At 33.9% G+C, this 11,865-nt stretch overlaps 1 protein-coding gene across 5 annotated transcripts; it reads left to right on the top strand.

Moving 5' to 3' along the window:
• Positions 1-1,532: 1,532 nt before the first annotated feature.
• LOC138330402 (RNA-binding protein 1-like) lies at positions 1,533-10,911 on the top strand. Of its 5 annotated transcripts, XR_011209565.1 has the most exons (7): positions 1,533-1,620; positions 3,533-3,762; positions 4,496-4,663; positions 6,350-6,957; positions 8,322-8,381; positions 8,607-8,633; positions 10,143-10,911. XR_011209565.1 is itself a non-coding variant. In XM_069277998.1 (6 exons), the coding sequence occupies exons 2-6, from the start codon at positions 3,551-3,553 to the stop codon at positions 10,165-10,167; spliced, it is 492 nt and encodes a 163-aa protein (XP_069134099.1). In that variant the 5' UTR covers positions 1,533-1,620; positions 3,533-3,550; the 3' UTR covers positions 10,168-10,911. The 5 variants fall into 5 exon arrangements, 2 of the variants coding, with proteins under 2 accessions (XP_069134099.1, XP_069134100.1); XR_011209566.1 differs by lacking the exon at positions 8,607-8,633 and having other exon boundaries at positions 6,350-6,950; XR_011209564.1 differs by lacking the exon at positions 8,607-8,633.
• The last annotated feature ends 954 nt before the right edge of the window (positions 10,912-11,865 follow it).

Here is an 11,865-nt window from a genome sequence, read left to right as displayed (position 1 = left end):
ATGGGCATGATTTTAGGGTAACTGGAAATGCCAATTTTGTCGTGATGGGGTGCCTAGCGATACTTTGTGGTATTCTAGTTGTCTTTGGGAGTACGGTTACCAACTACATGTACATTAAATAGGGCCTAGCATAAATATGCTAAATATTGACATTTGGAATGTATAATTCGTGTATTCCTTCTTTGCTGTTTTTGATAGGACCATTCTTCCAGTTTCTTCTTCATATGTTGACTCGGCTCGTATTCAAATATAAAAGTTTGGTACATACACGTGTATGTAATTGTTATACTATATAGTTAGGATCAATACGCAGTTGACGGATTTAAGAAAGATATAAGCCAAGAAAAGCAACAGTAAGCATGACTGGAAATTGTTATCGGACAATTTGACGGGCTTTTCACCAACAAGACCATTCATATTAATAAACCCGGTAGCTCTTTATCTCAGCATGTTACAGGCTCGATATCAGGTCCCATGGCTTTCAAGAACTTGACAAGAAGTTGTCTAAATATTTTAGGTGGGTTTTTTTACCCATGTGACCTTGAATGGAGGTTAAGACCAATCATATCAAAATTATTAGTCCATTATACCCGCATGCTATATACAGGCCCTATACATTGTTTTAGGTTTCTATGTCCTCTCGAACTTGTCAAGAAGTTGTAAAAAATAAAGTTTTGCCTTTGTGACCATAAATGATGATCGAAGTTATTCATATTATAAACTTGTTAGCGCTTTATCCCACCATGTTACATACCTAATACCATGACTATAGACATTCCAGAACTCGACAGGAAGTCGTTTTAAGATGTTAGGTTTTTTGGCCCTTTGACATTGAATAAAGGTCAAGGTCAAATTCATATTATCAAAAGGTAGCGTGCTATAGGTCCAATATTAGGTCTCTATCACAGAAAATTCGTTGAAAATTGTAGGATTTTTGGTCCCTATAGGCCTACTGACCTACATTGTAGCTTGAATGAAAAAACAAAACATTGATTGAAAAAAATATGTTGGTTTTTCTCTACCGTAGAGTTCATACCGATGTTACTATAATATACAAATACTGTTGGTTAGAAATTCATACCAGGTCCCTGTGATTGTGATGTCCTATAGAAGCTTCGGTTGTCGGCTACTTATGCTGAATATCTCTGTGTGCCCATGACAGAGCTGGGCCTGTTAATTATTAACTTGTCAATAGGTAGACCTTATAGATCTGTTAGTATAGTAATCCTACGCGAACGGCCAAACCTCGTAGTTATTGCAACAGAAATATACCTGAGATATAGAAGATACTATCCGATATATTAATGTTGGTTAGTCCTAGTAACATGTGTCAGGCCCCTGTGCCTATTCTAGGACCTTGGTTCATTAGATTGGAGCTCTTTACCATCAGTCAAAGTCGCTTATTTCCCTCTTTTTTTAATAGATTTTTCTTTCTTATTTACTATGTCTACTGATTGATACTCAGAACTTGATTACCAGAATAAAACTGTAACCGTCTAGATCAAATATTTAGGACATCAGCAAGTCTATATCAAAGCGTGACTTTAACCCAGATGGCGAGCCAATCAAAACGTCTGAACGCTTCATAGGGAAGAAGCCATTTTGCTTGCATCGACACACGTAAGACTTAAAAGCAAAAACTGCAAAATATAAGCATTTTACTGTATCTACAGTACTTATAGAGCATTTCTGCATGTATAGCATTAGTTTCTTATGACAATGTGACAATATATTTGTGTAAAATAAATGAATAACTCGTGAAATCAGCATAATGAGAGTTTCGCAAAATGAAAAATGGCTGCGGTCAAAATATTTATATCACTAATAAGCAGCAATATTGTAGTTAAAATGACTTCTATATACATAATGGTGTCGTCTTTAGAGCTACAATTGGTGTCTAATTCGTACTACCGAAATGGTTTAGCGACCAATTCTCGACATTGCATGTGTATTTAGTATCGTGTATGATTTCAGTACACACGAATTTTCGAGCAATGTTAAGTGCATGGTAGGCCTAGCGTCTTCTATCACGATAAGGCTAGTATATTTATGAAATTTATATTTAATCATTCAAATACACATGCGTTGGCGTAGTCGTCTGCCAGAAGTGGAACAAAGTAAAAGATTGAAAAGGTCTATTAAATTCATACTCTAAAGTCAAAATAAAACCCCCACTCTAAGTAGGGCTGTGGATTGTCTAACATGTGGCGATCCGATCCACGATTCGAGGTTGACGATTCACAGATCGGACCACGAATCACCAGTTAGATACAAGCAAAAGATTCAATTGAAGTCGAAACTGTTTTTATTGATAAATCAATAATGCTCTTATATATTGATAAATGTTTGATTGATAATAAAACCATTTTTAGCAATTTTACATTCCTTATCACTAAGCAATAGAGTTACAGGTGAAGTACAGCAGGATTCAGTCACTGTAACTATAAAAAAAAATCAAATTATTTGAATTTTGAAATGACGTCATCTCAAAAATACTACTGCACATCAATTACGGCATGAAATCATCATGGTAAGGCATAAATAACCATATGAAAATATTTTCACTGTTACTTTTATTTTGATCAAATACAGAATAAACATTGAGATTAAGAAAAAATGTTTAAATCTGTAAGAGCAGTTACAATTTAATTTGGTTCTAGGCCTATAGTTTTTATTTTTAATCAAGTGATTTATGATTTTGACTCATAATTAGCCTACCTTTCGTTTTTGACATGGGGTTCACATCTACATACTCAGTAGCCTAATGTAATATATTCATATTTTTACATATTTCCGACCTGTAATGAAAACGAAATCAATTATCATCTTTTACATCTCTAGAATTCAATAATTATGTTTTATCATTATTATTTTATGAAGAATTCACAACACTGCATCGAAGCGTGGATAAGAAAATAACATGTTGCTAGCTTTACTTCACGCAGCTCTTGTGTACTTTCGGTCTACTTCAAAGTGAAAACATCGATCGATGATATTCAGATTTTAGTGTACATTCCTTCACATTTTTGAGCTATGACAGCATTAAAGAAGGTATTATTTTTTGCTTTTGAAAGATCGCGATCCACAAATATCAGGAGTAACGAATACTCGTATCCGATCTTTCTCAATAATTCGTGAATACTCGAGTACTCGGATACTCGTTATAGCCCTATCTATAAGTCACAAAAACAAAAAAAACAAAACATTCGATAGTAGAAAACTTGGAAAAGTTTGCCAGAATATGTGATGTCTGTAATGACACTGAACTTGTTCCTAAACCAACACTGGCACAACATTTATGCCCTCCTTAAGTAAGCTTAAGGACCTTATTTACATATACAATATACATGTTTATATTGTTACTAATTGATCAGACATCAAATGTAATAATAGACCCTTACAAGAGGTTGATTCATTGTCTGTGCTAAAGATAAGGGAGTTGTGCTTATATGGCTTAAACAAATACTTTGCCTGTTCACTAGCTCTAACTCTGTAGGCCTACTGTATCATTCTGTCTTTGTATTGATTGCAGGTGTGAAATAAATTTACAATGAGTGGCCGCTCAAAGGAATGGACCTTGTCCTGCAAGGTTTATGTTGGTGAATTAGGAAATAATGCTAACAAGCAGGAATTAGAAGATGCGTTTGGACAGTATGGAAGACTAAAAAATGTTTGGATTGCTAGGAATCCCCCAGGGTTTGCTTTTGTTGAATTTGAAGATGCCAGAGATGCGGAGGATGCATGCAAAGAACTGCATGGAAAGTAAGTATACTAGTGTGCACACACCATACATTTTGAATTAGCTAATTTTGAAAATGTTTAAAATATAGAAATTCAAACGACGTACAAATATGAAATAACAGAAATAGGGGTTTAAGAATTAACAATTTCCTTTATAAAAATGCAATAGTGACGTTTTTGTTTGGATTAAATATGATTTTGGATATCGTATTTTACTGCAATTAAGACAACCTCACCAAGATAGAAAAAAAATCTAAATTGGTGGTGTGGGGTCTTATTTGCAGACAACCTGCATGACTAGAGCTAGACTGGTCTAGTAGGTTGCCATATTGGATTGTTGAACGTCTGCCGTTGTTGTAATAGTCGTAAATGGGACAAGTAATATCAAGGTGTTACAGTGTACAAAAAAAAAAAAAAAAAAAAATAGAAATCTCTTAAAGAATGTTTTAGAAATTGCTTTGTTTGATATAAAGGTTCATATGCAGGGGTTTCAATATCAGACGGTACCCGGTACTTTTTGCCGGTTGAACCTAGCTGTGGTACCGCCTGATTTTGGCTAAATTACATTAGATAGCATACAGATGGTATAGAAAAGTACCCCCTGAAATTGCAATTGTACCGCCTCTCCTGAAAGATAATGAAACCCCTGATATGTAAATGAAAATTATACAAACTAATTGTATTTTCTGTTTCTATTTATTTCATGAATCTTTCACTCACATTAAAGAGTTGGTATCTTGTGTATGTGTTTTAGGAGACTTTGTAGATCTAAGGTGAGAGTAGAGATGTCACATGGGAAGTCCCGTTGGGGTAAAGGTGGTCCTCCTGTGCGCCAATACGGAGGGGGTGGAAGTCGTGGAGGCGGTGGCCGAGACAGCAGGGATAGCTACTGGCGACCAGGAACTAGTCGGGGACGTTCAAGGTAGGTTTATAACTAAACAGGTAATCCAAACTTATCTCTCCTGTCACCTCTACATCTTATGAACCAGATTTGTTTGGTGTTTTAACAAGTGTTGGTAGGAAGTTTGTGTGTATGTGTAATTTTCCCAATTTCTGTTAAAACATTTTCTGAAAAAAAATTGCATAAAAAATGCTACGTTCTGTAAGAATTTGTGAAAAAATATTCTTAAACATATGAGTATTTTGTATGGAACAACAAGATACCCTCTGGTTCGTTTTTGTTTAATTTGTATCATGTATCATGTGTAAAACAAGAGATTAATTGTGAATTCCAAGTATGTGATTTCAGTTGTTTATTAATTTGAGGCATGTGTCATGTATATTTCATCACTTATATATATAGGAACGCCCGGATTTCAGATATGGTTGGCCCCTCTCCATAGCAGGTGTATTTTATCAATAAAAATCATACTATCAATGACATATAAACCTAACTCTATAAAACTATTTTTGATGATTTTTTTTTACAGGTAGAAATCATATTTTTTTTCTTTGTTAAAATTTTATGGAAAGTAATTTTCAAGTCATATGTGCCGTAATTTTCATACTCGTAAATCAAGAAGAACTTTTGATATTTTATTTACCATAAAAAATTACCAACATTTTGAGAACGGCATAGAACTTACAATGCATAGGTTCTAATTTGACACATAGAAATAAGAATTAAAAATGGTTTTCGGCAATACTGCCAAAAATCATTGTAATCAAAATAAATTTACAGTTCAGTAAAATGGTTACCGTACATACATCAGACCATGAAGCGAAGTTGTGGTCTACAATTTTATTTCATTTCACAATTTTGTCGTTTTACCGTATTAGGTATTTTTAATTGATTTCTTCATTTGTTTCCATATATAGAAATCTCATAAAAAACAAGAATTGCAGTGCATAAATTCTGATGGTAATAAAATGTCAAAAGTTTCACACATTTATCGCACATATAACAATAAAAATAACCAAAATCATTTGATAATAATTTTTACTTTTAACACAAAGAAAAAGTAAAGGTTAGAAGTATGATCATCATAAGTTATTATAATAAAATATCTCACATAAAATATATTTGCATGGCATATTTATTCACTGATCTGTCAAATAGAAGTTGTTTTCAGCACAAGTTTAAAATACCAGTTTTAGGAAAAAATTGATCTGTGTTTTGAAATTGTCTTGAAATAAATTGCTATAGATTTCTGATACGAGTAAGAATTACACATTAATATATAGATGTGAATATACTGGTAGTTTCACTGTTAATGGTAATGATAAACTTTATTGAGAATAAAATGAAAACCTGTTTAGTGAAGTTACGCATAGGTTTTACTAATACATTGACACTTGGTGATACAAACTCGGATAATACAATATCCTGGCTTAATACAATTATTCGTTCAGTCCGGTTCAATATTGTTAGTACTAACTTTTACTTTTTAAATGATCCAGGAGAGCTATTTTGTTGAGAATCTGATATACTTCTTTATATACTAGTAAATAAGGATAAAACATTTTTTAGTGTGTACATGAGTTTTCATTATAAACTGATTAAAGAATTTTTTTGAAGACATAACATACTAAAATATGTTTTTGTACATCAAGTTAAAGTAAATGCTTTCATTTTGATATATTATTAATTTAACGGAACAATTTACAGGCTTATCCCCCTTGATGCCATTGGACAGCTCTACCTGCCAACAGCATCAGAGCAGTGTATAACACATACAAATCAGCTCTCCTCCCACCTTCGCCGCCCAGCCTAGCTCAGGCCAAACAAACCTTAGGCATCTCTCCAACAAACAACGTATTGTTTCAATACCTCAGCGTACTACTACGACACAGCCAAATCTCAAGCCACGTCGTAAATATCATCAGGTTCTACACTACAGTAAGACTACAGCAGTCTTCCAATATCCCCGGGAGTTGTCTTCAGCATTCTGTCCATCACCAGCCCGTATAGTGTGGCTGTGTAGCTACACTTTTAACTGATTGACTATTGAGACCAGTTGTCAATCAAATGTGTAGGTTCCTTCCACCATCAATCAACTTAATCTGCAGGCCTCCCTCTCTTCGTTGTTCGGCTTCGGTCCTCGTTGCTCCATCATTACCACAACAAACAACACACTCTCCACCCTCAGCTCTAAGGCCTACGGGGCAATCCACTTTTCCCAAATTCTGTTCAAAAACTGCAGTCATCGTACGTCCGCTCAGCAGGCTACAACCGTCGGTAGACATCATCCATCGATGACAGCTCAAGGGTATTGGGTACAAATCCAGTATTATATATCATTCATGTTTTGTTCTAACTCATCATTCCATGCTTATTTTCTACTAACCTATATCTTACTGCATTTGTATTTGCCATTTTCATTCCTTTTTACATGCATATTTATTTTTCCCTCTTATTTACTATAATTAGTATAGAGTTCACTAGCTGCTTATAATATATAAAGTATTCAGCTGTATATATTTGGTCTGGGACACTAGCGTTGATTGGTGTTTGTGCTGAACATCTGCTTGGCGAGTTTTGATTTTCTGGTTCTCCAGGTTTGTTACAGTCAATGGTTTAATTGCTGCTTCAGTTCAGTTTTGAACCTCTAACATTGCTGTTACAAAATTTGATAGTTTCATTAATTGCTTAAAGTTGAAATTCTTATATACCAAGTGCACAGTTTCTTGCTTTATAAAGTTTCTGTGTTATTGATTTATAATCTAGCGAAGTAAAATAAATCTACTAGAAGTAATGTCATTAGCATATGAATTAGTGTTTAGTTCAAATTGAGATTATACTGGGGTAAAAACATTTTTGTGCTCTTGAAGGCAAAGTTGATTGTGAGTATAATGAAATGAAAAAGAAATCTGTATGCAGATTATAATGAAATAAAAAAGAAATCTGTATGCAGATTATAATGAAATAAAAAAGAAATCTGTATGCAGTTTATAATGAAATGAAAAAGAAATCTGTATGCAGATTATAATGAAATAAAAAAGAAATCTGTATGCAGATTATAATGAAATGAAAAAGAAATGTGTATGCAGATTAGAAGCGTGTTACTTGACCTGTTTGTGGAGCCTTTCTATCTTACCCTGGAGATGGTTTTTAGACACCTTCTATTGCTAACACTACCTTATTGACTATTCAGGGTTTTTTCAATTTTCAATTATTCAAATATCCAAAATTATGATTTGTGGGGAGAGGGTCAAATTAATTATAGTTTTAAGTAATTTGCTCAATGTTCAAAGAAAATGAGACAAACTTCATTAAAATTAGTAGCCTGAGATAGCATTTTAATATATCATCAAATTTGGTCTTTTGCCGAAGCCCCAGGGACCATAGGGGCGGACTAAAAGGGCTTAAATGACTAAAATTTCAAAAATCTTGACCTCTTGTCTAAATTTGTATTAAAATTCAATAGTTTTGAAATGCAATTCCAATATTAATTAATTACTGATGGTGGATTTCTTGTTTTTACTAACTGAATGTCTGTTGCACTAATAACATTATAATCCTGCTGGAGGCTCTCCGGTGATGTACTGTGTGGTGTTTTCCAGGAGTCATATCAAAGTCTTATATTATTTCTAAAATGCCTGTGATAAAAATGTGGAATTGAAATTCATTTTCATTGTAGGTCAAGGTCCAGATCTCCCCCACCACGCAGGAAGTACTCCAGGAGCAGAAGCCGCAGCAGGTAATTACCTTTCCTGATTCTGACTATTTGATGTGGCAGCTAAATATCTGCATTAAATAGATAGTTCACTCTAAGGGCAAAGGTGACAAGTTGAAATTTGATTATGGGAAATGGTCTGTTATCAACTTCATTTCAAAATGTAACCTTTTTAGAAAACGACAAGAGTATTTTTGCTTCAGAAGACATTTTCTAGCTATCTATATGATTAGAGTATTTTGGTTTCAGAAGACATTCTAGAAGCAGTAGCAGCAGGTAGGCTCCGTTGGTAATATCCTGGTATTCAGACACCTGGCCCATGTTTCAACAATATTCCTCAATTTTAACTAATTTCTCAACTTTAAACTCTCCAAAGGAAAGCATTACATAAAAGTTACAGAGTGGCAAGCTGATGTAAGGATTAACTTCTCAAATACTATCCAGTGGGAAACTCCAACCTGTATTGCAGCTGTATTCCGTCTTTGCATATTACAGTGTTGTTATCACTTATTGGAAGATGTTACAGGATTGTCTCCCTTGTTGGAAGGCATATGGTCCCCAACCCCAAGGGGTTTGTGGGAGGGCCAATATATATATAGTGTGATATGTTTTTGTTTCATTCTATATCCGAACTCAGATGATCATTAAAGCCCATGGGCTTCTTGTTATTTTCTCTGAAAAATATGATATTTTGCTCGCATGGCGTTACAATCAATACCTTCCTGCAAGGACAGATAACTCTTTTAATATGCAAAGATAGAACAAGTTGATGAGGAATATTAATGAAACTTAAGCCTGTTACCTTGAGTGGGATCCTATAGCTATTGTCCGCAGGGGTACCGGGCTATCAATATTTTCATTATACAGCAATATTGTTAAAGGTTTAACTATCTATCTGTTTAACTTTTAAGGCTATATTTGAGTTTTCAGTTTGCCTTTTGTTAGTGGCAAAACAGATTTGATAAAAAAATGTCATCAGGTTTGTAAACTAAACCATTGTAATACAACTGTGAACCTAAAATAGAGTTGAATGGTTAACTGGGAATATTGTCTTGTTAAAAAGATAGATCTGATCTTGAGGTGAGGATTTGGTTTATCACGTTTAGTGAAATAGGGTAAATATGACATCTTTTTCAGATGACATTGTCTCATATAGTTACAGAAATATAATTACAATTTTATTTGTTTTGAAAACATGTACAAAAGTTGGAAATGCAATGATAAGTTCGAAGTTGATAGGGTAAAAAAAAATTAAAATGACTTGATAAAGGAAATACTTGACAAAAGTATGTAGATATGGAAAGTTTAAAACCTAGCTAAAACAACTTTAAAGGTGAAAGTGTATTAAAACTATTGTTCCTAGATCATCTGACCTGAAGGGTCAGGATAAATGCTCAAGGGTGTTTGTTTAAATACAGGTATCTAGTTACAATGTAGCTGATATAATTTAGGTGACAGAAAAAAAGTGCTTGTTTTTTTTTCCAGTGATGTAGACAGAATGAGAGCTAGCACATCAGCATTGTGTTTTAAATACTTGAATCTTAAATATGTGAATCTTTTATCATTTTTTTTTATAGCCTACCATCATCAGATGTTCCATGTTCCACAATAATTGCAAAAGAAACCTTCAGTTTAGATATTGTTAAAAAAATAAAGGAATATTAAGGAACTAAAATCATATGTTGAGATTCCAAATTTTGTGGATTAGTATTTGATATATAATTTTGAAATGGATCTATCTTCATTTGGAATAACATTTAACAAAATATTTTGAACTTTTTGCAGGTCCAATTCTCCATACAGGCGATAAGATGTGTGAAGGAACAGACGGTGATTTGTTTTATGTTCTCGGTGTAGACGTAATGGTAGTCAGTGTCCACTACCATATTGTGGGAAAGATGTGTGCAGTAGAGGACTTGTTTTACTAGTAATTCCTACACTTCCCACCTGTGATGTAGACCAGCTGCTCTACAATCCAGACTGAACAGCCGTTCCATCTGGACTTTTAGTCTGCCTGTTTTAAATAGTACTTGTTGATTGTAAATTTGTATTTTAAACCCAGTAATAACATCATCATAAAATCAATTTGATACTGTAATTATACAAAAATCAAAAGTGTGTTAGAATTTTATAAAAACGAGCATCTGCAGTGCAATGTTCTACTTGTTTTGTGATGATGTGTTTAGTTATGTACTACGCTCTTGTATGGTGTGGAAAATCTGTGTTATTTTTAATTGAACTGTATGTCAAGATTATCTTTATAATTTACGATCCCTTTCAAACTGTTAAAAGGTCATATGTTTGACTTTTTTTCCCTTAATCATAATGTAAAAGCCTGTAATTTGGAAACATATTGAAATCTAGTAAAGTATTTGTGGAAGTACAAATGTAAGCTTGTATGAGAGCAGATTGTCTGTAATGTTAGACGTTATTTCCTTTAGTTGCAGGAACTATTTAAATCTATATTAATATCATTGTCTTTTAATATCATGGTCATATTGTCTTACATATTTGTCAGGTCATTTTAAGTGGAGAAATAAAAGACAAAATGTTCCCTATAGTCTTTTTTTTATATATTAAATTTAAGTACAGTAAAAAAAAAAGATATTTATCTCATTTTTTACATGCTATGTACCATTTCTTTTAGAAACTGTGTACCACCACAAGTGTACAAAGAGGATAAAGTTGAAGGTCAAGGTCTTTCATTTGAACAAGTTGGTAGCCCTTTATCCCAACATGCTACATGCCCAATATCAAGTCTCTAGGACTCTTCGTAATTGACAAGAAGGCATTTGAATTAAAATGGCAGACAGCTGACGGCGCTTGATGATGGACGAAACATGATGACTATAGGTCTGAAGGGCCTGTTGCATGCTAATATGAAGGGCTACCAAGTCTGTTCAATTGGATGACCTTGACTAAATATATGATATTCAACATCACAGGAGTCAAACCTTAAAACAACTTCTTCTCAAACAAGTAAGAGGCCTAGGGACCTGATATTGGGGCTGTGATATATGCATTGGGATGAAGGGCTTTCTTCATCAAAATGAATGACCTTGAACGCCATTTAAGGTCACAGGGATCAAGCAGGCTAACATATTTAAATGTCCTCTGTACTTCTAATTAATTGCCAGATAATCGATAAAGCCCATTGGACATCAGGGCTTCATCAAAATGAATGACCTTGAACGCCATTTAAGGTCACAGGGGTCAAATAGGCTGAAAACTAAATTTAAAACAAATTCTTGTGAATAACTAAGAAGCCTAGAGACCTGATATTGGGGATGTAATATGCTGCAATGAAAGGCTAAGAAGTTTGTTCAAATGAATGACATTGACCTTCATTCAAGGTCACTGGGATCAAATAGGTTAAAGTCTTTAAACATTGTTTGCCAATAACTTGAGAGGCCTAAAGACCCGATAAAAGGTCTGCAGAATGCTGGAATGAAGTTTGTTCAAATAAATGACCTTGATCTTCATTCAAGTTCACAGGGGTCATATAGGC

Source organism: Argopecten irradians, chromosome 8, assembly GCF_041381155.1.
Source record: "Argopecten irradians isolate NY chromosome 8, Ai_NY, whole genome shotgun sequence".
Taxonomy (NCBI): Eukaryota; Metazoa; Mollusca; class Bivalvia; order Pectinida; family Pectinidae; genus Argopecten; species Argopecten irradians.
The sequence above is the reverse complement of the archived record's forward strand: the minus strand, read 5'-3'. Positions and strand labels throughout refer to the sequence as shown.

Bases quoted from the DNA above. Each gene is read 5' to 3' on its own strand.
- LOC138330402 (XM_069277998.1), top strand. From the start codon at position 3,551: ATGAGTGGCCGCTCAAAGGAATGGACCTTGTCCTGCAAGGTTTATGTT. The intron at 3,763-4,495 runs GTAAGTATACTA...TATGTGTTTTAG, and splicing joins TGCAAAGAACTGCATGGAAA to GAGACTTTGTAGATCTAAGG. The intron at 8,634-10,142 runs GTAGGCTCCGTT...AACTTTTTGCAG, and splicing joins TCTAGAAGCAGTAGCAGCAG to GTCCAATTCTCCATACAGGC.